Source organism: Lissotriton helveticus, chromosome 7 (genome assembly GCF_964261635.1).
Source record: "Lissotriton helveticus chromosome 7, aLisHel1.1, whole genome shotgun sequence".
NCBI classification, from domain to species: Eukaryota; Metazoa; Chordata; class Amphibia; order Caudata; family Salamandridae; genus Lissotriton; species Lissotriton helveticus.
In genome coordinates this window covers 77,992,047-78,019,350 of record NC_136068.1, presented here as the reverse complement: position 1 = coordinate 78,019,350, position 27,304 = coordinate 77,992,047, and the positions used below count along the sequence as shown (strand labels likewise).

Sequence of the window (27,304 nt, the reverse complement as noted above, 5' to 3'; positions counted from 1 at the left end):
CTGTCTTGATAGAAAAACGGCCAGTAGAGGCCAGTAAAATACCAGAACTGCTTTCTGCTGAGGGACTTTCCTTTTTAATTTTTCTGGCCACTGCCTTTATTTACCTTTCTTGATAGAAAACGACCAGCAGAGGTCAATAAAATACCAGAATCACTTTAGCATTCTCTAGATTCCAGTCCATGGAAATTGTCTTCCATGAGCACCGGTAGACAATATTTTTTTCAGATCTTGTATTTTTAGTGATATGACCACCGAAGGCCCTGATTTTAAAATTAAAAATAGAGCTTTGGACTAAACCATTTCCCGCTGAAAGGCAATATTTCTCTTCATATGTTCTCATACCTGGTGTGTCATGCTGTTTGGTGCTTACTTTCCCTCCATGTTAAAGAACAGTAGATGTTTCAGCACCCAGGCTAATGTGCTGCATAGCTAAATACATATGAGGTCCCAAATTCCACGCACCCCAAAGGACCCTACGATCAGCCCAGTTTTCCTACGCTGTGGTCCCCCGCACCAGAAAGACCAGATCGGGAGGCCGCTCCTTCTCCTTCCTCGCGGCCAAAGCATGGAACGCCCTTCCGCTCCACCTCAGACAGACAACATCGCTTCCCATCTTCGCAAGAAACCTCAAAACCTGGCTCTTCGACAGACCCCCTCCTTGATGGAATGGAACCTGCACCCCCCCAACCCCCCCTCCCACCCCTAGCGCCTTGAGACCCTTACGGGTGAGTAGTCACGCTTTAACAAACTCCTGATTGATTGATTAAGAGCGGTTGCATTGCAAATGCTTGTTGACATGGTCACCCCCACTTTTTTCCCTAGTACAGATGCTCTTTGACTGAAAGTGCACTGGGTCCCTGCTGACCAGGCCTCCAGTGCCAGTTCCCTTTCCATTAAAACAATGTACATGTCTAATTGTAAACCAGTTGGCAAGGATTTTAGCACCCATGTAAGTTTATAGTAAATGGTGCCCCTGGTACCCAGGTCATGGGTACTAAAGAGGGTCCTGTGTATTATGTCACCCTTAGGGACCCATACAGCATGTATACTGCATTGCAGGCTGTGTGAAATAGTGCAAAGCATTCTGAAAACAGGAGATGGCACATTCACTTTGTGCCATGCCAAGGTACACTGCATATACTATATGTAAATCACCCCTGCAGGTGACCTTACAGCCCTAAGCCCCCCATATGATATGTGAGGGTCCACCTGCATGAGCAAATATACCTCTGTGATCTCCAATTCCATTATTAGCTATTGCACGTGATCAGGCAGCCATCTTAGGGACATGTGCTGGGCACTGGTCATCACAAGTTACCCAGGTACATGATGGCTGCACTGAAACCAATGGTGTTTGGTATCAAACACCTCATCTAAATACATCTATACTGATGCCAGTACCAAATTTATTGGGACATGCACCCTGAGGGCATCTTAGAGGTGACCTATGAAAACCTACAAGTCCTCTCGTGTGCTGACCGACTGGTATCCTGCCACCACCGATGAGTTTTTGACCCCCTGTAGGTGAGAAAGCCTGTGTTCTCTAAGGCCAGAAACTGGGCCTGATGCGGGGAAAGGTGTTCATACCTCCTTGAGCAGGATGGCTCGTGAAATCAGCATATCAAGGACAGAGCCTTCAAAGCCTCTGCTGCCTTGCATATGTGACCACTGCGTCCAACCAGACCTGGGGAATGCCACCCTCTGCCCTGAGGCCCATCTGGCACCAGAGCAATCAGGAAAATTAGAGTCAGAAGGCATGTCACACTTTGAGGCTAGGCACACCCCCTAAGGTGGGCCACCTGAAGTGGGCATTCGAGAAAGGGGTTCACCATCTTTGATTTGGTGAAACGGGGAACGCTGGGTCAGCATTATGCCCACATTCCACAGAAAGTGATAATATAGGGTATTATTGGAGATGTAGTCACCACAGGGGCAAGAAGCCCATTTCCTACTATTCCGCACTCCCCTAAACACTCCCCCTGACACCAAATGTGTCTACTGGGCACTGAAGGAAGGCTAAAGAAAAACCGAAGTTGTGAGAACAGAGGTACTGCACCGAAATTTGCGCCAGAACCTGCCTGGCTGCGTTGCACCACGACAATCACAAAGACCGACTCGTCCAGAAGCTGAACAGTCTCCCCAAACCCTTGGAGGACTGTTCCCCCCTTCAACAAACAAGCAGCATCTCTCTTGGGGTGGAGGAGCCATTCTCCTGCAACTGCACACACCAATTACCCTATACTTTGTTTTGCTGGCCATCGGACCCACCAAGATAGAAACTCACCTGGAAGAGGTTGTTGTGAGTCCAGGAGGTCAGCCCTGTCGCTTTCACCGAGTCTCCAGATACTGACCCTACAGGAGCCTCTCAACACTAAAACCCTGGATAGCTGAGCCCTTGCAACTACCAAGGCTGGTTACTTGTCCAGTCTGGATACCACCAACGCCAACACTGAACTGTAGTCCAGAGGCTTCAGGAACCACGAGGCCTTCATCGAGAGTGGCCCTGCTGCCCTGTTTTCTCTCCCTCTTCAGGTCAGTGAGAGCCTCTAACTACAGCGACTCGCCGGTCAAAACACCTCTGCACCCGAGCCCACCAGCATGGGTTCACATATACCGACTGTGTCCCTGTGCTCCAGAGAACCTCGGAGCTGAGCCCCCCTTTGGGGTCTACCAGGCTGGTCTCCAAGTCCCCACTTACATGCTTTTTTTTGCAGGTACTTCTCCTATAGACTTTAAAGTGCAGAGCTCGAGGCTGCCAATGCGACCAGCACCTCTGCATCCAGACACCCCGGGGCAGGTAAAACTGAACTGCTGGGGGTTTCTTGGACCTCAGCCCATTTAAAGTAGTGGTGGAGAACATCTGGCAGAATTTTACTCTGCTGTATGGATTTGGAGCAGAGGGTATCCTGCAGCAGATTCTCCACCAATCACAATGCTTAATTTGTAAAACAATGAGAGCTGGTGCCCAAAGCTGTGTTCTGGCGGTGCTATTAAAAATGGGTGTTCCGAATATAAAAGCTGCATAGTCTTGAATTCACCTCATGCCTCTTTAGTCCACGAGCAGACATTACTGCCCCTTTACCTCACCCTTGCCGGTCTCTGTTTTCTACCTCTGTACTGGTTTCACCGTCTTTCTCTTCCTCTGTCTTTTCACTTCCCTCTTTTACTCACAGTCAATATCTGATGGGGAAACAAAAGTGCTGGTCCTCAAAAATTTGTGCCGGTGGGCCCCACTGACTACCACCGGTTCAAATTGAGTACTTATCATAGAACAATCATCGAACAGAGGTTTTATTACTTCCTCCTCTAATAAAAGGATTTCTTGACAGGCCACCTGATTGGTATCTTAACAAGTCCTTCCTATAAATCTCCTCCAGGGGTAATAGCCAAACTCGACGTTCATAGAAGCCATAGCCACAAAGTTATTGTAAACAAATGAATATGGCCTGTAGACCATCCTCAGTGCTTTCATTCATCTTACACATCTTTCTCTAATTCATCACACTTCCCCCAACTGTCTCCACCACTGCCCAGGAATGTTGGAAATGTTGCCATAATAGCAGTCCACGCCTTGGCATGTGGCATGGTACCTATATGGGCATATGATGGCATTATTTAGAATATATGTAACAGGGTATAAATAACACTATATTGCATGTGGTTGTAGTATATGGTCAACTTTTAGGATTCTTTAGCTTTTGTGGTTGATGGACCTAAAAGTTGTCCTGGAAAAGTTGTACATCAGTTACTCTAAGTAAGACACAAGCAGACAGACCAATAAAACAAATTATTTTGCAAGCCAGTGAAGAGGTCCAAAAGAGAGTACCACCTATATAAGCACGGCGGATTGAGTTTTTCTGTCCTGGCCCCCTCCACTTGGAACTCTCTCCCACCAGCACTTCGTCTATGTCCCAGTTATGACTGCTTTCGCAGTTTATTAAAAACCCGGCTCTTCCAGTCTGCCTATGAATAACCCCCCTCACCCTTGATTACCGTACTTGTCAAGAGCGCCATGAAACCATTGGTGAAAGTGCGCGGTATAAATAATTTTAACGTAACGTAACGTTTAACGTAACATATGGAGCTAGAATTAAATTGGCAATCAAATGCAATGCAAGAAAAAAATTGTCATCAAGTTTGCCTCACTAAAGGAACTGAATCTTGGAGTAAATGGACTACATTGACCACATTTCACTGTGAGGACTACTGAGATGTTTCACTTAAAACCCACAGCTGAAGGCTAACTCAGTGCCAGTTTAGTTTTGAGTGAATCCACATGGATGCTGTTTTGTAAAATGATTGCTGGGCCTAATGGCTAAGTCTTTCTCGCCATTTCAGCGCATACCCTGGCATGTTACGGCTGGGGCTAATCAAACCCCACTTCTAGGTGAGTCATTTGAGGAGTTGGTTTGGAAGAAACACATGCTGTGGTATACTCCTGCATGGGGAACACCACCACCCACCTCCGCAGGACATCGCAATAACACCCGACATACTACTGCGTGGCATCACCACCAGATCGTCGACAATATGCATGATTGTTTGATATATGGAACTATATGCACTTGGACCTACTGTACATTTTTTAACCTGTAACAACAATGTTTTATTCACTGTCCTACGAAGGGGCCCTCTCTTTGTCTTCTACCCTTCCCGAGCACTTGTCTTTCCAAAATAATTGTGAATGTGGCTACTTAACCATTCTGTACCTGTGCTTTATCCCCTCCAGGTGCCTTTTACAGAAGGTATAGATTTCTGTACCTCTTTTTTTCACTACCAAACAGAACTACAGCTCAAGTCCAGACTACTGGGGACGTGGCCTTCCTTCACACATACTTATGCCGTCCCTTTAGAGAAGATGAGGATACCTTGGTCCTGATGAAATGCCTAGATCTGTTTGGACTATATAGGACATGAAACATGTCGACCCCTGCACACCTTACACATCCTTCTGAACTGAAGCGGGTGTAATCCCCCCTCTCCCGTCTACGACTTCATAGTCAGTGCTTTTACTTATGGCACAGGAACCCAACAAAGAAACTATTTTTTGAGAATCCTGTAGCTTTTTTTAAACCACACTCACACAATCCCATTTCTACTCACTACAGATATGCCCCCACATTTACTTTTAACTTCAAGTCGGCAACCAGAGAAGACCTCCGGCAAAGAGCCGCCTTGCATTGCAGTGCCGGCCCAACAAGGAGCTGCCCTATGATGAAGCATGAAACCCTTCGGGGTGTGTGATGGCCCGTGCTCCTTATTGAAGCTATTCCTTTCCAACCACCTACTCTCTTTATAAGCACCTGGTTCCAACTATTATATCCCCTTTGCCCACCTTTTTCTTCCCCCCATTCAACTTAGGAACAGCATACCCTTTCTTTCTTCCTAATGGCTATGGAACAGAAGTGGTTGTCCCTCTAAGATCAATGCGGACGACACTCAGCTAGTGGTCTACTTGGCACAGGAGCCGGGCTTACCATCCCAGGTGGTCTGGCAAAATGCTTAGAGGAGGTGAAGGGATGGATGACTTCCTCTCTTCTTAAGCTGAATGGGGAAAAAACGGAGTTGATGCTCCTGGGTCCCACTAACTCCATTTCTGCCAGCCCCTTGTGGCCCTCATGTCTTGGTACCCCCCCAACACCCAGAGACAATATAAAAAGCCTTGGGGTTTGGTTGGACAAGTCTCTTTCTTTTAATACTCAGGCCACCAAACTTGCGGCCACTTGCTTTGGCCTCCTAAGGATGTTGAGGAAAGTTCTTCCTCTTCTTCCGATGGAGGCCAAGCAGGTGGCCATTCAGGGTTTGATTCAGTCCCGCTTGGATTCTAACAACGTTCTCTATCTTGGCGCTCCAGAATATCAATGCGCAAGCTTCAGATTGTGCAAAATTGTGTGGCTCGCACCGTGCTCCAGCTGCCGCGCAGGCTGTCAGCCAAACCTGGTCTGCACAGCCTGCACTGGCTCCCAGTGCGACAAAGAATTGCCTTTATGGCGTTATGTATATTCCACCAAGCTTTCTGGGACACGGGTCCGGCCATTACTCGGGACCTAGCAAGACAGTACCAACCTGGTAGAATCCTTCGTTCTAGCCAGGCATGTAATGCTACAGTCCCCAGAATAAAAAAGGCAAGAGCTGGCGGCAGGATGTTTAGTTACAACGCCGCCAAGCTGTGGAATTCACTCCCATTTCAACATAGATCTAACACAAACCTTTCCACCTTTCGGAAACAGCGGAAGACTTTTCTGTTTAATGCTTCTTTCTAAACTTCTTTTCTGCCTTTTAAAGCAATTTTACTGCGCTTGGACGCCCCAGGGCAGCAACCGCGCATTATAAGTTGACATTTCATTTCATTTTATTTCATTTCAATGCTGTTTGATGAAAAGCTATTAAGGTATCGGTATTTAATGTTGTGCACCAGCTAAGGGGACACACAACACCAGCTGTTCTCCACTGACAGGTTCCCAAAGAGCAAAACACGTGTCGGTGGCTAATTATATTGACCAACAAATGCATTGGAACAAAAAAATTGTTAATACGATTTACCTTACTAAAGGAACTGCAACTTTGCATAGGTGGAATTCTACAGAAACAAAGAGCACTTGAAGGACTACTGAGTTGTGTTTCATTTGAAGTCCAATTCTAAAGCTATTGATGAGTGCCCAGTTCTGTTCTGAGTGAGCCATAAGGATGTTGTATCATAAAATGGTTCCCAGGACCAAAGGCAATGGAAGAGCACTTACGAAAGCGTAAACGATTACCACCCAGCCCCTAATGCACTCCAATGACAAGATCCCAAAAGGCCAACAATGTGTCCCTAATTTGCATTATATGACTATTAAATGCACAAGAGGAAACAAATAGGTACCACACTTTGCCTCACAGAGAGCACGCCAACTCTGCAGAAATGGACAGTCTAGATCACGACGCGCCGGGAGGCTACTGATTTGTTTTTAACTTGAATTCCACAGCCGACAGCTATTGGTGATTGCCAGTTCAGATTGGACTATAGCCACATGGATCTAACCAACGTTTTAGTCCCATCACTGATGTGGCGGTCGCACCTATGCGCTCTGCTGACCAGTTAGTTGGAAAGGACGTTTCGTCTGTATAAACATTTCAATTAGCCTTTATCTGAGCAATATTCCAGCCATGTACTTGGGACCATAATAATCGTTTTTAGGTCTTGCGCCTAGCGTTGCAGTGCACAGCACTGCCAGCATAGCGCAAGACATTTAGTAGTTAACAATGGGGTTTCAGAAGCTGACCTAGTTTATTGTGATGGCGTAACCCAGAATGTCCTGGTTTGCTTACAGAACGTAGCAAGGAAAGTTGGTAGTCTACTTTTCTCCAGCAGTCCCAAATGGATTGGTTTAATAAATAATATTTGTTCTCAAAATATGAGCTTTTGAGACGACTAGGCCTCTGTTGGGTTTCTGAACGGCTCTTGTAGCAAGGGTTGGATTTGCAAGCGGGATTGGCACAGTAGGTGAGCTGTTAGATAACACGTGCCACCCTTGACTGGTCTTCTTGGTTTAGTTGTTGGCCCGTAAGTTAGCTCCTGGAGAATGCCATATGTATCTAGAGGACTACAGAGGAGTTTGGATGACAATGGATACATACCCTTGAGTACTTGCTGGTACTGTGTGAAAGGAAGAGGCAAGGAGGTGGCGGCTTGGGCAAGGGACTCGTAAAAGGCAATGGTGATCCTAACGATTTTGAATCGCCTGGGCATTGGCTATTTTAATTGAGGTTGCTGCAATAGAGGAAATTTGTCCAACCTAGATTGTCCCCTGGCCCTTGCTGATTCTAATCTTCAGGGATGCTTGCAAAGAGATTTCCTAGGTTAGTCACCCTGGAGTTATTGGTGATCAGTATGCAAAGATCCAGTAGCCCTACTAGTCCCATCACTCTGAGAGAACTCTTCCAGAATGACAATTGACTGTTCAAGGTGGCCACCCATGGGGCTCAAGCACATGCAGACACATACAAACACACATGCACATACACCCAAACACACTCACAGGCACACACGCTCACACCCTCGCATACCACTACGGCCTCTACCATCTCTTCCAAAACCCTCACCCACATGGAGGCCAGGACTGGTGAGGTTCTCCCTCTCTACATCTGTATTTGCACAAGTGTTCAGAGATGAACCCACATCACATGCACACATACCTGGCCAGTGCAAAGTCCAACAACAAGGTCTGCGATGAAAGTGTCCTCAGTTTCGCCAGAGCGGTGACTCACCATCACACCCCATCCATTTTCCTGAGCGAGTTTACAGCTGTAACAAGAACATTAGAATAAGATCAGGTTTAGGGGGAAATGCACACTGCCCCTGGTGTATTGACTTATAAACGTTGGCCTATGGTTCTTTGGCACAGTTTCATGGCTCTTCGACTGGGTTTTCAGAATCGAAAGTAGTTAAGGCGTATCCTCTCACTCCATGTCCCTGCACAAGGGGTCTTCGGGAGTGTTGAGGTTCAAGTGATCACAAACATTGAGATATGAGAGGATGGGACAAAAGTGAAAGTTTTCACTTAAAAGTAAGCTCCAAATGTGAGACTTCAAAACAGGGACCTTATTATAGAGCTGCTGCTACACAGGGGGATGCAGAACTTTGCACAGCCTCTTCTATAATATAATGTTTGTGCTTGTGCACAGTTAGTGCCAGAGTTAACTCTTTTCCTGACTCGTGATATCTCTCATCTTTTGACGTTTCGCAAGTCTTTAAAAACTTAGCTGTTTCCTATTGTCTGAGGCTTAGTCGTTTCTGGGTCTCTCTGTTTCTCCCCTTGGGTTTCTGGTTGCGCTGGGACGCCTCGTCGCTGAAGCAGCCATGCGCATTATACATATTGCATAAATAAATAAATAAATATAAATAAAGAAAAGTTGAAAATAAATGGAGGTAAATCCCACACTTGGCTTGAAAGTGACTGTATTGTTGAAGACCCTTTGAGAGAGACATAGAGCCATTCTGCCCTATCTAAATATCTAAATATACCTGTAAGGAATATGACAAGAGTGAGAGCCCCTCCTGGTGCGCCGTGAGTGAGATGGAAGGCGCCCGGCATACTCACGCCCTGATGGCCTCGGTGACGGAGCCGATCTGGTTGACTTTGAGCAGGAGACAGTTACAGGCGCTCTCTTCCACGGCTTTCTCAATGCGCTTTGGGTTGGTCACTGTCAGGTCATCCCCCACCACCTGGATGCCAACCTCGGCCGTGAACCGGGACCAGGCCTCCCAGTCGTCCTGGTCGAAGGGGTCCTCAATGGACACAACTGCAAGAAACGAGATGCAAGACTGTGATCTTGTGCAACGGCATCCACACAAGCAAACACAGTCCCAGCAAAGCTTTGGGGGCTCACAGTGGGAGGCTGCAGAATGTTTTTTGGGTGCTGTTTGCTCAGATTTGACTTTGGGGTAATAATCATGCGACTGTTCACTCTCTGATTTACTAGTGAGTGGGTTCATGCACCATGAATCCTGATGCAATTTTTACCCTCAGAAACTCAGTGGCGTTTCTAATTGAGGTCGCTCACACTTGCGCCAGAGTTCGTGTTGCTGCTTTCTAGAGCTAAAGGGCCTCATTTAAAAGAAACTGATGCAATGGATGAGTCAGTTATCTTGCGCCTGCGCCAAATGTCCTTACGACACCACAAATGCGCTGTATTTACAATACCGGGCTCCATTGCGCAAGGATTAAAATATGCATCAGAAATTCTGGCACATCTGTTGACGCAAAAGTGGTGCATTGCTGGAGTTGGTCGTAAAACTGATGCAACTCAAGCAATGCTCAGAACTCATAGGTGAGTCCCATTGTAAAAGCCCTGCGTCAAACCTTATGCCTGATCTGAGCAGGCGTAAGGATTTTGATGCAGTATAGTCGTAGAGTGACGCAGTGAAATATTGTAAATTTCACTGCACCAGTTCTACGTGGCTTTTTTGCGTGGGAATACCTGTCCTGCATACATTACGCCTGGCGCTGGTATAATGTGACGCAGGGATCTACAATCTGACGCATTGAGCCCAATGCATCCGTTTGCAGATATCGTGCAGTGTGGCGCACTGATAGCGTCGTCGCTGTGTAAAAAACAAGTGACACAACGGCGGCGCAAGGGGCTTGTAAATGCAGCCCAAAGTACGCGCACAAATGCATTCTCCAGTGCATGATTATCAAGGTGTGCAGTTCCTGCTCATTTTAATATATTTAGGCTCACAAGCACCACTTCCAAACTTCACACCTGCACACATAAGATCATGATATACACTCCAGAGTGCCAGCATCAGGATTCATGCTAGCAAGTATTAGTGTCAAGATTAATACTCACTAGTGCAAGTGTCAGGTTTCTTGCTTTAAAATATGAATTAGGAGAATGTATGATCAACTGCAACAGCAACAAAATTCACGACCCGTGTTAGAATTCACACTAGTTTTCGGAATTCAAGACAAAATACATCAGGGTCAGGATTTACATCCATAACCACTAGTGTCAGCATTCATGTTATTCAAGGATCACTGTCAAGACTTATGGTCACAATCACAAACATTGTTGGCAAAATTGACACCCATGTGTGCTAAAATCTGCATGTGCACTAGTACTAGTGATCGGATACCAGCCCAAGCACCACTGGCAGCATTTACAAGCACCAGTGTCAGGGGGAATAAAATCAATGCAAACTAGTGCCATGTTCCTTGTACAAAAGTTTTGTGTCAAGAGGTAAAATGACTCATGGCAATTTACTTGTGAGAGTCTCTCGAGGATCCACCTTCACAAGGACTAGTTTGAGGAGAATTCCTACTCATAAGCACTATTGACAAGTGTCAGTGTCACAAACGCTAGTGTGGAGAGAACAGGTTCACAATCACTGGTGCCAACTTTCATAAAACCAGTGCCATGAAGATTCATGCTCACTAGTATCAGAACTCTCAGGCTAACAAAGACACGTCACAACTCATAATCCATGCTGCCAACACTAGTGTCAGGATTCATCTGCACAAGAACTAGTGTCAGGGCTTATTCTCACATTTAGCGCTGTCAGGATTCAGGTTTACGGGTACTCACAGGATAAACACGTACTAGTGTCCAAATAAATTCATAGATTTAGTCTCGCCAGGACTAGTATGAGGAATCCCAATTACAAACAGTAGTGGCAATAGAGTTTACACTCATAAAGTCTATTGTGCAAATCGATTCCAGTTCAAACGTGTTCCGCTCAAGACTCACATGCACAAGAGACATTCTTAGGTTTCATGCACAGAACCACAAGTTGTGAATTTTCATTTCAAGTACTAAAGTCAAGATTTAAAATCACAAACACAAACATGAAGGTTCACGATCATTAGCACTGGTGTCAATACTTTTCACCATCAATAGCGCCGATGTCAGAAATTATTACAACTCGTAGGCACTAGACTCAGATATCACACGTACTAGTGTTGTGACTTACGTCTAAAGGCACCGATAGCAGGGTTAACAATCACATCGCTAGTGTGAGTAAATCCATGCTGGCAAACAATAACGCCCAAATTGATTGAAACTCACAAGTACCAGTGTTAGAGTTCGAATTTATAAGTGTTTGTCTTAGGAATCACTAGAGTTAGGGTGCATACTTGCAAGTACTAGTGTCTTGATTAAGGCAAACGTGTGCTAATGTCAGGATTTATGGATTAAGATTATGGCACATTGTGCACCATTTCCAAGCAATGGTGTATTTTACACACTCACAAGTACATGTCAGGATTTATGTAAATGAGCAGTAGTGTTACGACTAGTGCACATGAACACTATTGTCAGGATTCACACTTCCAAGAACTACTGAGAGAATTCATGCAAAAACAATAGTTTAAAAATCATGCTCGCAGATAGCAGTTTCCAACTTTACAAAGACGCCCCTCTCTCACATATTAGCTTCAGGAGGGTTCAGGTTCACACTCATCATTTTTAGCACACACACACACAAGCACTCATAAGAACCTGTATCAGCATTCATGCTCACGAATTTATTTTCAAAGATCAGAGGATACCCCCATGCTATAACCTGTAGTGTACTCTAAACTCACATCCCATCTCCTGTGACCTACAATATCAAACTAACCAACTGGGTTAACCCTCAAACAAACATGTAGTCAGGGTTCACTGTTGGAAACATAGGGCCCGATTCACAAAAGTAATCCGAGACAAAATCCTAACTTTACGACTTTTGGTATTCACAAAAGGCATTTAGGAGTAGTAAAGTTGGGATTCCTAACTTTACTACTCTTAAATGCCTTTTGTGAATTCCGAAAGTCTTAAAGTTAGGATTTTGTCTCAGTTTACGAGTAGTAACGTTAGGAATCCATACTTTACTACTCCTAAATGCCTTTTGTGAATACCAAAAGTCGTAAAGTTAGGATTTTGTCTGAGTTTACGAGTAGTAACGTTAGGAATCCTAACTTTACTAGTCCCAAATGCCTTATGTGAATACTGTAAGTCGTAAAGTTAAGATTTTGTCTCAGATTACTTTTGTGAATTGGGCCCATAGGGTCAGGGTCCAATATAGCATGCTACATCGCATGCAATTACATTGCGTTCTGTAACAATGACCTCGTTGTTACAACGCAATGCCATTACTCCGCAAGTCATTACATCAACTTGCAGTAGATGGCGCTGTAACATTAGGAAGGTATCATTTACTATTCCAACTCCAGCGTACCCAACAGTAGGGAAGGTGTTGGCATAGTAAATGTTACTATTCCCTATTTTAGAACGCCATCCACTGCAAGTCGATGTACTGACTTGCATAGTAATAGCATCACCTTGTAACAACGCGGTCGTTGTAACAACCACGTTGTAAAGGCATCGCGGTCTAATGCCCGCGATGTAAAGGTTGTTTACCGTCAGGGTCCAGCCACAAAAGTACATGATCAGTATCTGCATTCACAGCCATGTACTTTTGATCTCCTTTCCACAACCACTACTGTAAAAAGCCTTTATAATAGGAATCAAGCTCCCTCACGTGCACCTGTCTTCCAATTTATGCTCAAAGCGTGGCACGGTTCACTCACAGAATCACTTATGTGATTAACAATAGCACTGGTTTCAGAGCACCCACTTCAATGAACTTGTGCCAGGATGCACATAGTATAAACAAGGAGATTTGAGCTTGTAAATACAACTGCCAAGATTCAAGATCACAAGCGGCAGTTCCAGTGCTCTCCCTCACAATACCTAGTGTCAGTGGTCACACTCAAAATGAACGGCGAGAATTGAGATCTTCTCTTTCTAAATTGGTGGCCTCCCAAAAATTAAGAAGGCCAACTGGGGTGGCAGGAGTTTCTCATTCTTAGCCTACAAACTCAGGAACTCTCTGCCTCTATCCTTAAGATCTCGTTGAAGAAGCCTGCATTAGACACAGGTTTGCATATACTGCCTGTGAAAGAATCGGTGGTCTTGATCCACTTCCTCCCCACCTGGGTAGTCCCGGATAAAACTCTGGTAGAGTTCGCCTAATTCCTCGGCCGAGATGTAGCGGCTGGGGTCGTCTGGTGACTTGAAGTCCAGGTCGTACTTCCCATCACGGAAGAACTCGGACGCAGCCACATCCATCCCCAGCACGATCTTATCCGTGTATCCAGCCTTCTCGATGGCTTCCTTCAAGAGCTCCAAGGCTAGAAAAGATGTAGAAATAGGTCAACAATTATCAAAGACGATCAAGCTAGAGCCAAAGACAACAGCATCTCTGACCACGTCAGGGGTTTCCATGGGACCTCAGAAATGTCAGCGACGATCCATCCGTAACCATATATGTGCCTGTGGCAGGGCACCCATGGTCAACTTCATCTATGGGTTTGCGTATGGAATGGTTCAATTACTTACCGGTAATCCCATTATCCCGATACACCATCCCTGTGGCAGTCCATACGTCATGAGGTGTGTCCACATAGACATGCTGCAGCCTACCAAAAAATAAACTCCTCCCCCTCCAGGTGTGCCTATAAATGGCCACCTCTACTCAGCTAATCCCTGAGCAGACTATCAAATCTGGGTAGGGAGTGTGGAGTGTGCAAGGGGTCATCAGTCCACTGACAACGCAAACAACAAATACAAAATGGATGGGCTGGCAGGGTGGAATGGTGGAAGAGAGAAAAAGTCACATTACACAAGGCCAAGACAACCAGCAATACACTCATAGCAGGCAAGACACTGTCTAGCAGGGCACAAGGGACAGGCCCATGGCACGCTGCAAACCTTAGGAACAAGAAAAGGGAAGGGCAAAACATCTAGGCTCAGGAAGACCGAGTCGGGGGACATGTCCCTCGGGGTGCATAAGGTTTAAGGGGGGTGGTGGTGCAAAGCTCAGGCCAGAGTTCATTACTGATACCAAGCAACTCCAATAAACTCAGAAGAGAGGCAGGGGCATAGGGACCGAAGTGAGACAGGGATACAGGGTACGCATCTCTTAAACCCCCTAGTCCAGCAGGGTGAATAGAAGGAAGCATAAGACCTGCCCACTCTCCATAAACAAACAAGCATTTGCCACGCAATAGGTCTCGCATTTACTCGATCTTAAACTATTGGCATTGTAAATGACAATGCCTATTATTTAGTTTTTTTTTAAATGTAAATAAAAGGCATTGTCATTTGCAATGCCAATACCTTAAACTCGCATAAATGCAAGACCTATTGCATTGCAAATACTTGTTTACGTTTAAAACAGTGCGGCTCCGCTTCAAGGACACCGCGCTCGGTTGAATAGTTTTTTTTTTTTACTTTAACACTGAGAGCGGTGCCCTTGAAGTGGGTGCCGGGCTCAATGTTAAAGTAAGAAAAACAAATAAAGAAACCGAGCGCGGTGTCCTTGAAGCGGTGCCGCGCTCAGTTTTACAGTTAGAAAAGCCCAAACAAACAGAGCACGGTGTCCATGAAGCGGGCACCGTGCTCACTCTAAAAGTTACCAAAGAAAATGTATTAAACAGAGCGTGGTGTCTAAGAAGTGGACGCCGTGCTCAGTATTAAATTAAAATAAATAAATAAACTGAGTGCGGTGTCCCTAAAGCGGGCGCCACGCTGAGGGTACAAAAACAAAAATAAATAGCAGTCGCCATTGTCCGCATAAGTGGCCATAAACAAAATAGTACCCCCAAGATAAAGCCAACCATTTACAAAGCCATGTAAAATATCCAGTCGTCATGGGCGGTCACAAATTGAGACAGGGCGGTTACAAGGAGGGACTAACATGCCCTAACAGGCCTCATAATGAATTGGAAGCCAGCATTTACCAAGGACACCCGCCAATCAAAAATATGGGTGGAGAGAAGTTGAGGCTTCCACAGCATACTCGGCTACTGCATGCCTCGCAGAAAGAGAGTCGAATGCGCGCTGCTGCTAGGCTAGACCTAAAAAAGGGGAGACACACATCTGCCCACTAGTGTAAGATGTTCCAGTGGCTACCCCAGCCCCAAATCGAGTTGGAAGTCTGTGAAGGACAGGAAAAACATCAGAATGAGCACCACAAGGGCCCCAACAAACCCAGTAGGGAGCCAGGGATACACAGAGGCTCCAGGGCCTTGAAAGTAAACACATACCCATCCTAACCCAGTTGCGCCCAGAAACAGACTTAAATATCTGATTCATCTCTCACACAGTTTCACAGCACTGAGATCTGAAGGACACACAGCAATCGCCACTTTGAGTCGCTCCCTCACCTTCACTGTTCTCCAGGATGTTGGGTGCAAAGCCACCCTCGTCGCCAACATTGGTGGCGTCCTTGCCGTACTTCTCCTTAATCACACTCTTGAGGTTGTGATAGACCTCGGCGCCAATGCGAAGGGCATCCCGGAAGCTCTCTGCCCCCACTGGGAGAATCATGAACTCTTGCATGGCCAGCTTGTTGCCCGCGTGTGAGCCCCCATTGATGACGTTGAACGCCTGCCAGAATAATAGGAGGTTAGAAGATTGAAACAGGCCGGCTAAGAACTCCCTTCCACACTCATCCAGAGAAAGAGGTGGACTGGAGTCCTCTCTGCCTCCCCAAAGAGATTCCTGCCCCTAAAAGAGAGATCAAGGACCAGAAGTTATCTCACCGGCACAGGGAGGATGAGGTCTGTGTTGCCCGCCAGGTTGGCAATGTGGCGGTACAGCGGCACACCTTCTTCTGCTGCTCCCGCCTTACACACAGCCAGGGACACCCCGAGGATGGCATTGGCACCAAACTGAGCTGTAGACACCACAGAAAAAAGAAAGCATTAGAGTTACATGGGATGGGAGCAAAACTGCAGGTGCTGACCCCCAACACAACCTTCCCCATCTGCAACAACACTGTCTTCAGTGGTACAATCTCCAGCTTCGCTCTTCAGCTGGTGGCATGACCCCCTCCTTTTAGGTTTCTATTTCAATTGTAATGATATTTTATTTTCCTAAAGGGAAAACAACCATATTCCCAAGTGCCACAATGACAGAACTGTTTATAAAAACACAAAAAGAACAATTGATGGACGGAATGCTGAACAATGTCAAACATTAAACCCCCAGTACAGAGATCTGGGTACAGAGAGTACAGATGTGGGTCTCAGACAAGTACAGATGTGGGTCCTGGGCTCACTGTGCCACTGGATTCAAGCTTACCTGACTGATGAAGAGTGACACACCCCGAAACCGGTCCCAGGAGGCTTGTTTCTGGTCCAGGGAGGACCTGGCTTGGCAGTTCGAGCTGAACTGTTCCCATGAGGAGCAGGGTTGAGACTGATTTGCATATGGCTGGGTCTAAACTGGGGTGGCATGGTGAGCAAAAGAACAATGGATTTAACCCAGATCTCTTGACTGGGGGTGAATGTTTGATTTGGTCCGCATTCCGTCCATCATTTGTGTGTTTTTTGTGAATATAAACACAGCACAGATCCCAAGTGTTTTTCTAGTTAAATGGTTTTAATACTTTTTGAGGGGGACTTATTATTTATCTCAATCTCATAAATTTCTTTATGGCTTTCCTTTTTAGCTCTTACTCTCGCCTTGAAATGCTCCCATTTCCCCACCCATCCTCTCCCCTAGGATTTAATTTCTTTCACCATTTTCTGTCTAGGGCTTCAGTTAAACATGAAGGTGTTTGGGCAGAGAATGGCATAAACCCTCCTTCATTAAATTATATCCAGCTGAACAAGTCCTAAAAGCAAGCATGTTTGTGATTTATTTATTTCGTAGAATTGTGTTTCTTCACTTCTCACATTTGTTCTCCGTTCCATCCATCTCGAGCATAAGGTTGTCGATCTTATCTTGTTCCGTCACAGCCAGACCCTAAAAACAAGAGAATTGCATCAGAAAGTTGCAGCTCCTATCAATGTGAACGGGAAATCAATTCAACACAGAGACATGCACTGGCGATACAGTACTTGAGACCATCATAGCTTATATACAGAGGTCTACATCCCAACTCTTGCACAAATTTTGGACCAGACGTATGAAACTTGTTTACGATCGCAAACACTCCATATTCAGCATTTCTGACAGCAAAATGCCTCTATAAACCCATTTTAGGAGTCTATAGACTTTTACAAAAGGATGAAATGGAATTGGGACAGGATACCAATTCAGTATTTGGTAGGGTGGGATGCTATTAAAAAAAACAAATTTAAACGCTGGGGGGCGTGGCTACATCACCGATCCAAGATGGCGTAACTGCATTGAGCTCCAACCGGCAGAGGAGGCAGTCAAGTATTATCCTTCCTGGGCCCACTAGGGCTGGTGCCTTCCCTGTTATTGGCAGGAAAGAGGCAGTGGTGACTGGTGGTGTCCAGAACGGCTAGACACCCGGGGGAGCCGTAAAGTTCCGCTTTAGAGCTGGGGCACTGCTCCCCCAATGCTTGCCTCCAAGATGGCGCCTTGTGCCCATGATTGGTGGGGGTCTTCACTGCCAGGGGGGCATCCCTGAAAGAGACCAGGCCGCAGCCTCCAGAGAGGACCCAGCCCGACGCCTCACAGTATGAGGTGGGAGGCGCAGTGTTGCAAAGAGACGGCCCTGGTATTATCAGAGAGCAGAGACCAGCTGGCCCACCATGAGAAGAGGACACGGGGAGAGCCACAGTGCGCCCACACATCCAAAGGGACTTCCCTGCAGTCACAGCACACTTCATGAGACCACGACCTAACCCGCTCGGCAAGACCCACAGGACATCGTTGTTGCTCGACCTCAGGCGGAGTGCACCACAAGGATGTGGCGGCAGGCGGTATCCACCGCCTCCTCTCAATTTCAGAGAGATGGTGGCCATGTGGGGGGGTACCTGTGTGATGGTGAGCCAGGGCATCGGCCTGCATATCCCCACAACTGCTGGCGAGACTGGGGGACACCTGGGGCCTACTGGAGATGGAGCTGCATGCCAGAGGGTGGATAGCTGATACCATATAACCAACCCCAACATCACACAAGCCAACCCGGCTGCCCATCACCTCTCTTGGGGTTCTTTCACACCGGGATACTGAAGGGGGTGGCCACTGTTCGGCCCAGGGCACTAGCAGAAGGGGACTGTACTGATAACAGGGAAGACGCATGAACCCTCAGGCACCCCCAACCCCTTATACAAACTGAAGATACAATGGTCAAAACAGCAGCCAACCGCCTGGACCACTAGGCTTTCAAGACCCTGCCACCCAGAGGAGACGGTGACCCCCTACTGGTCAGTGAACAAGGGGCACCGATTGAGTGGCAGCCATCTCTCAGAGAGTTAATGGCTGTGATCAAAGAGTCAAGAGAACCATTAACTAACACAATAGACACAGTGGCCCTGGACATTATGCTTCTCAGGGAAGACATGAAAAATATCTTGGCATGGGTACAGGCAGAGGAGACCAGCCCAGGCAACCATGCAGAAACCATTAAACTTCTACAGGTCGAAGTGCCCCAGCTCAAGGAATTCACAAGTAAACTGCATTTTCGTGCGGAGGACACTGAAGGGAGGGCACGGCAAAATACCATTCACCTGTTGGGGTTCCCAGAAAAGATGGAAGGAGGAAATGTGGAAAGGTTCATGGAATATTGTATCTTATAAATTTTGAAATTTAGAGATTTATCCACACAATTCACGATAGAAAGAGCACACAGCATGCCAGGGTCTCCCCCAAAACCAGGTGGGCAGCCTGACAGATAATAGTGTAAATTTTCAACTTCAGGGTCAAAGTTACCTTCTTCAGACCAGCACGACAGCAAGGCCCTTTGCACAGCGAAAATCGTATTATAATGGTCTTCCATGATTTCACCCAAGAGGTGTACATGCAGCGCTATTTTTTTGATTAAGGTGAAAGGTGAACTATGTAATCGAGAACTGCAGTACGCCATGCAGTTTACGGCCAAACTACGGATCCTGGCGGAAGGGAGATTGTTATTTTTCACTAGTCCAAGCATGGGACTGGCTGGAGAACCCCAAACATGAAATGGGGACGAGAACCTCTGAGTCACTATTGGATAGGTGTCCAGGGAGACCCATATGTGGCGACGGACCTGCAGAGGCCAGAGGAGGCGGAGAGGGCCGATGAAGTGACACACTCCTTTCAAGACCAGGGCTGGTGTCCAAGCCAGGAGACAGACTTGTATCAGAATGCAGACAACACCACCGAACAACTTTGGTGGCTAACGCCATCTAGCACAGGCACAGAGCAGTATCACATGAGTTGAGAGGTAAAATGGGGGTGCAACAGACACCTCTATAGTTGGGAAGGCACGCCATTCTATGCTCACCAGCTGAGGTTGTGGGGAGGGAAGGGGGCAGGGATTGTGAAACACAGTTCGACAACACCAACCACACCAGACTCGATGGCCTCCGCATTGACAGGGCAGTCATATAGGAATATCCCGGAGATTACAGACCTTGCCACAAATGGAAGACTGTGACATGCAGAGGCACGGTATCTCTTTCCTGTCATGAAATGTTAATGGTCTAGGGCCTAAGGTTAAGTGGGGGTTGGTTTGCAGATTCCTAACACGACAGAACCTGGGTATCATTTTGTTACAAGAGACACACCTGGTGGGTGCTCAATACACACTCTTAGGTCAGGGCAAGTACAAACTATGAATCCACTCCGGCTTTACACCTGGGTCTAGAGAGTCAGGGGGACACTCCCTTTGCTGGCTACCAAGACGTGGACAGACCAGTGGGGATGCGGGATGCAACTGCAGGGGACTGGAATGGGTACTCCATACTAGATATATTGTGGTATTTCCCACTGGGTTTCCAGATCACCATGATGGCAGACTTGGGTGGGGGAATTGTAGAATTCCCCCACACAGTTATTGGAGGGGATTTCAACTTAACAATGGATTCCACCCTAGACAGAATCACCGAGGAACAGGCACCATTAGGGATGGCCGCAGGCTGGCTAATGTTTCCCAGGCAAAGGGTCTGATAGATCTGTGGAGAAGGGAACATCCTACGACTAGACTCTACTCATATGCTGCCCAGGGGCGTAACACAGGGCCCCACGGCACCCGCGGTGCGGGGGGCCCAAGGTCCAGGGAGCCCCCTCAGCACAGCACTTTGGCCGGAGAGCTGCAGATAGAGTCCGGAGGGGGCCCCTCCACGTACCTTGCAGGGGGACCCCCTCAATTTTCGTTACGTCACTGATGCAGTCCCAACCAGACGGCCATGTTCTATCTGGATTATATGTTAGTTCTGGCCACACAGGGGCTACTATAAAACCACACAATACTTAGCACATGGTATCTCGGACTACTCCCCTATGGTGATAAGACTGGAATTCCCGCATCCCCAGACACTGGGGGGCTGGAAATTGGAGCCATGGGAACTCACAGACTGGGAGATGGGATGAATGCTCACTGAATCAACAGGACGATACTTCCAGGAGAACCTAGACTCTGTAGACTCCCCGGTAATGGTCTGGGAGGCCTTTAAGCCCACCATTAGAGGGATACTAATTTTTCACACTGCAGGGAAAAACTGGAGATGGAACGACAGGTGTCCAATTTGGAAATGCTCCTCCTGCAGATACAGATTATATAGCCTCAACAAGCCCAGATCTCAGCCATAGGCTGTCGATCACTTCAGAGAAACGCAGGCAATGACAAACCAGGAAGCGAGGGCACAATACAGGGGTAAACAATACAGGTTGTACAAATTGGGTAATAAACCTGGGAAGTTACAGTTTCGGCTGGCACAACAAGACGAGAGACAACAATGGGTCCACAAGATCCATACTGAGAATGGGGAGATGGTGGAAACAGCGGAGGACATGGCGTCTGCTTTCTGGACATACTTGGAGAACATATATCGTTCCAACAAATGGGTACACACTGAAGAGATAAAGAAATTTGTCGTGGATATCCCTACACCAAGATTAGAGGACAGATAGTGGGTCACACTGGAGGCCCCTATTGATTCAAGGGAAATACTCACTCCCATCTGACCAGTGCGATCGAGGATCTAATCACTCCAGATCAATCTGGCTTTATGCCACACAAGGCCACATGACTTAACCTCCGGAGACTATTCACCTGTTTAGTTTGGCGGGATCAAGTAGCTGAACCTGTGGACATCCTCTCATTGGATGTTGATAAGACACTTAATTCCCTTGAGTGTGCATATATGCATGCTATTATAGAACAAATAGGATTTGGACTGAGTTTTGCGCTTGGGTCACCTACTCTGCACAAACCTGATAGCAAGGGTTAGAGTCACTGGGATCCACACTGAAGAATCCACCATACATCGAGAGATGAGACAAGGGTGCCCACAGTCCACTCTCATGATTGAGCAGACCATGGAGCTCCTGTCTTGTTGGATTAGGAGAGACACCCAGGTATGGGGCTTATGGTGGGATTGTGGTATATAAATAAATAATACCGGATCTATTTTTGACTGGATATAGTAATAACAGATAGCTCAATAAATAAGAGTCAAGATTCGAGGTAGTAGGAGTTTGCAGGTTTAATACAGCATAAAGGACAGGAACAGGACAACCTGCAAGATCTGGGATGGCTAGCTAGCACGGGCAGGATCGGCGTAACATTTAATAACAGTGCACAAGTATATATACTAAAACAATTGCATTACAGTACATACAATAGGCGGAGCAGTGGGTGTGGTGCATAGCAGTCGCGAAAGATAAGGGTGAAAGTGGGTGTAACAGGAGGCGTATACATAGACATGTGATGTAAACGTAACAGAATATGTCATAAATGGGGCGGAAACATGGAGGGGGCTACCTAAGGAGCCGGGACCTCTAACCTAATGGTGCGCGCAAACTGACAATGACGTGTTACTAGGAGAAGCTGGGGGCTATGACTTCTGCGCTAGGAGCAGAGACTGAAGTCTGGAAAGTCAGAGCGACATGTACCTAGACACTATCTAGTATCTGATGTTTAGAGAACATGTTGATAGAATCCAAAAGTTATCGGGGTAAAGGCTAACAGATTCTAAGACTGGTGCATGCATTATTCTACATGTAGTGCGTGTTGAGGAATATTAAATGACCATTAAATGCAGTATTTCTCTTACATGGAGACGTAAAGGCTAGACCATGACGGAAACTATTGATGCGATTCAGTAGCTTAGGAATGCAGAGAAGGAGGGCTGGCCTGATAACTAGAATCATAACATACTCTTGGCAGACTAGCAGGCAGAGCCAGGCCGAGCCGGGCACTGTGAGGCAGGAAGTAAGTGAAGGGTCAGGAATACAGGTGGGGGCTGTATCGCTCCTCAGCGAGGGCTCAGGAGACAGGAGCTGAATCTGGTGTCCGGGCCCTTTTGAGGCCTGGAAACGGGGACTTTTCAATGAAACACCGTGCACACTGAGAAACGTGGCAACGTAGCTTTACATAGGCCTAATACTCGTAGCTTTCACGAGAACTGGAAACTGGCATACTAGAGATGGACACAACTATAATTGCGTCTTTAACCAATCACGGGGGATACATATGCATATTAATCATGCACATGCAACATAAGATGGGGAACACGTAGGGACACAGAACATGGCAAAATTTACTTTTCCACATTCCCTCCTTGTCACTACGTTTCCATCAGGAAACATCAATATTCATGATACCATCTATCATTTCATACAGTATCATTTGCTCGTCTCGAATTGCCTTGGAACGGGATTTAGGACGGGACTTGGGACTAGGAATACAAGAGGTAGCACAAATGCCGCAAATCGCAGGGCCACATTGTATACAGAGGCAGCAACTGAACATGATCGCTACTGCAATACCTAGAAAGGACAATACTTTCCATCCCCAGGCAGAAATTATATTCCAGAACCAACCGGACCATGTCCAGGTGCCTGGATCTTGGTGTAACATATGGGCAATTTTATGCAGTCTGGTTATAGCTGAATAAACAGACGGCGCGTTATTAGGAATGAAAATGCAACAACTAGATCCGATGACTCTACATGCCCCGCCCCTATCGGCCAGTATGACGTCAAGGACGAGACGATTCTGGAGCACGACAATTCTCATAAAAGATTGCTCTTCGGTTAAGTTACCTAGAGCAGAGGTAGTCTCAATCACTACTGCTTCAAGGGTTCTGGTTAATCTACGTATCAGTTTACTATTCACGACAGTACCTAAGTAGGGAAAGACACCTTTATTGATATCTATGTATTGTTCTAGAGCAGTTTCAGTATAATCGACAATCGGGAGGTCTCTCTTGTGTCTAGTATGTACTAGGTGGGAGTTTCTATGATAGTCAGGTGGGGCTAGGAAAACTGGTGGCAGAAGGAATGCAATGTAACATGTACCATCCCAATCAAGGGGCAGACGAACATATGCGGTCTGACCACAAACAAAATAAGAATGACGTGAAGCTTTGAAAATAGATTTCCCACTGTCACTATACTTGACAATAGTAGTACAATCACTATGGCCTACATGTACGGAACCATTCTTCCTGACACATAATTCGCCTTTAACGGGTAATACTGACATAGAGGGTAAGTCTGGAGTAGTATCAGACTGAACATTCAGAACCATAAAATTCGAAGAATAATTACCCAAATTGTAAACTTCATTTTCTAGATCTAACCCTGTTCTATGGGGAAGACCTTGCTTGTCTGGAAAACATGTACTATTAAGAAAAGACATATCTGTCGAGGATGACGTTAACGTGGACCATGCTCCACATGAACCGTTATGTGAAAATGGATAAGGAAAAAGTGGCAGAACTCCCTTCGGTGTCTGGAAAGGGGGGAGTCGACCACACACCCAACAATTAGTGGCATTGCTGGTCTGGTGTGAATAATGTAACATGCGGATAAAGGAATTATTTCGCATAGCAAGACGATAAGAAAGTTCATGAGGAGGCAGATCACTAAACGTATGCTCTACTGTAGTATTAGAAGTCTTATTTACATGAGGAATTGGAAAACATAAATGCAATGCATAACTCGTGCAGGAAATCATAAGGCTGAGATATAGCAGAAAACATAAAATAATAATGCAACTTTTAGAGTTCTCACTAACTCTCTCTCTGTGGGGGTCTATTTTATACATGTCAGAAACCTGTCTAACCGTTTCACCTAGGGGAGGACTTAGACAATCAAACTGGCTGACTTATTTTACTAGACCTTAATTTCAACTTATACTCCTGTTGCGGAGTTTTCTCTAACAGGGAGGGTTTTGTATCATTGTCTTTTGCGGGACAGTCCTTGAGAATAGTACTTTGGCAGTCTTTAAAATCCTCGGAAATGTTCTTGGAAACAGTCTTTAGTCCATAAAATTTCTTTACGTGAGACAGATGGACCCACCCCTTCCTGCCTTCCAGCTTGACGGCAGTACGGGTGGCCAGGAGGACCTGCTTTGGCTCCTTCCAGCGAGGCTCCAGCGGACTTGAACGATCAAAGTTCCTTACAAGAACCAGACTTCCGGGAACGATTTCATGCGGTGCCACCTCGGTATTGTCTGGAAATGCGGCGGCAACCTGTGAACGACAAGAGTGTAGGGCAGACATCAAGGAAGCTAGGTAATCTGTCAACATATTACTTGAAACATCTGTAATACTTCGGGTTCTAGGTGTACCCCACATATTAGGGGGGCGGCCGAAAACGACCTCATAAGGGGACAGACCTGATCTGGAATGTGCGACCATGCGCATATAAAACAGAGCGACTGGCAGAGCTACCAGCCAGTCCACACCTTTTTCTTTACAAACTTTAGCAATGCGGATTTTCAGGGTTTGATTATGTCTCTCTACTAGACCGGCTGCTTCAGGATGGCGTACACAATGGAACTTCCACTGGTACCCTAACAAAAGGGAGATGTGTTTCATGAGCTCAGATGAGAATGGCTGGCCGTTATCAGAATATACGACCCTAGGGAGTCCATAGCGGGGGAAGAATTCACGAACCAACTGCTTGGCAGTGGTCGCGGCTGTGTAATCTGGAACTGGATATGCTTCTGTCCATCTGGACAAAGCGCATACAACTACAAGGACATACTTGAAACCTCGACATCGCTCCATCTGAATATAATCCATCTGGAGGACTTCAAAAGGGTGGTCAGGGGGCTGGAATCCTCCTTGTTCCACCGGGACACTTTTACCTGGATTGAACTGGCAACATATCATACAGGTACGGACTTTCTGCTTGGCTGCAGCTCGTAAATGCTTGTTGAACCAAATGTTCTGGATACTGTCTAACATAGCTTTTTCTCCTAAGTGTGCTGGACTATGTGCGGTATTGATAATGACTTGAACCATAGAGTCGGGGAGAAACCATGTGGCTTTTCCCTTCGTCACCCATCCCTGATCTGTCTGGACCCCTCCTTGTTCGGACCATTTCTTGATTTCATCGGGAGTAGCATGTAACTGGATATCTATGACATCTTGAGTAGGGTCCTTAACTGTCATACATGTAATCGGATCTGGAGTATGTGCCTGTGTCGGATTAATTGAAATGTCTAGAGCCTGTGCTGTAAGCTTGGCTGTACGATCTGCTAGATCATTACCCTGGGAAATAGTGTCAGTAACTTTCGTATGTGCTTTGCACTTCATGATAGCAATAGATGTCGGTAAGTGTATGGCATCTAACAGAGCTTGAATAAGGAGACCATGCTGAATCTTGGTTCCATGAGAAGTCATGAAACCTCTCTCCTGCCAGAGCACTCCAAAGTCGTGTACGACTCCGAATGCATAACGTGAATCTGTATATATGTTAACTTTCAGGTTCTTGGCGTGTATGCAGGCTTGGGTCAGAGCAACTAGCTCTGCTGCCTGAGCAGACAGGGTATCAATACGGTGTGTTTCAATAACTTCAGTGTCAGTAGTCACTGCATACGCGGCTACTAGATCTCCTGTACTTGTTCTCATACATGAACCATCCACATAAAGTGTCAGGTCAGGATCTGGTAATGGAATATCTGTCAGATCTTGTCTTGGCTTAGTCATAGTGTTCACAACTTCCACACAATCATGTGTGGCAGGATTTGAATTAACTGACGGTAATAGTGTAGCAGGATTTAGAACGTTGCAGCGTCTGATTTCTATGTGTGGCTGGAACAGTGTCAGTTCATAACCTGTCAAACGTGCAATTGTCAAGTGTTGAGTCTGTGTTCGGTTTAAAAGAACTTCCACGGAGTGTGGAACTTGTACTGTCAGGGAGTGTCCTAATACTATGGAATCACTTTGTCTGATAGCTAGTGCCGTGGCTGCAACTGACTTGAGGCACGCAGGCAAAGCCTGGGCTACTGGATCTAATGTGCTCGAAAAATAAGCACAGGGCTTGTATTGTCCTGCTTGATCTTGTGTGAGAACAGATAATGCTGTACCATCACGTTCCGTAACAAAAAGTATAAAAGGCTTACTGTAGTTCGGTGTAGCTAGAACCGGAGCTTGGCATAGAGCTTTCTTTAACTCATTGAAACTAAGTGTATGTTCAGATGTCCAAGGGAGGACAGTCGATACGGCTGCCTCCTGTGTCGTTAACTGTATCAGTGGTTTAGCTAGAAATGCATACTGAGGAATCCATTGTCTGCAATAAGAAGTAAGGCCGATAAAAGCACGTACCTCCTTCTGTGTCTTGGGCTGAGGAAGACTCGCTATTAACTGGATACGGTCTGGTGTCAACTGCCTACCCCACTTGGACAGTAAGTGGCCTAAGTAGATCACTTGCTGTACACAGAATTGAAGCTTCGAAGGGGACACCTTGTGCCCCATCTCGGCTAGGAAATACAGAACTGTAAGTGACACACGCTCGCAAGCACGTTCAGAACGGGCTGTGATCAGTAGATCATCGACATACTGGAGCAGGGCAGTGTCAGTTGGCATGTGAATGTTGTCTAGTTGTCTCTTAAGTGCTTGACTGTAAATACTAGGACTTT

The 27,304-nt window shown here is 46.3% G+C and overlaps 1 protein-coding gene across 1 annotated transcript in view; it reads right to left on the bottom strand.

The window, feature by feature from the left end:
- ENO2 (enolase 2) overlaps window positions 1-27,304 on the bottom strand; it is a 100,614-nt gene that overhangs the window by 18,063 nt on the left and 55,247 nt on the right. The window contains exons 5-10 of the mRNA XM_078651527.1: window positions 17,208-17,277; window positions 16,071-16,204; window positions 15,693-15,915; window positions 13,458-13,655; window positions 9,084-9,285; window positions 8,179-8,287 (exon numbers count right to left, since the gene is read on the bottom strand). Coding sequence (XP_078507653.1) covers window positions 8,179-8,287; window positions 9,084-9,285; window positions 13,458-13,655; window positions 15,693-15,915; window positions 16,071-16,204; window positions 17,208-17,277 — 936 coding nt within the window. The remainder of the gene's footprint in view (window positions 1-8,178; window positions 8,288-9,083; window positions 9,286-13,457; window positions 13,656-15,692; window positions 15,916-16,070; window positions 16,205-17,207; window positions 17,278-27,304) is intronic.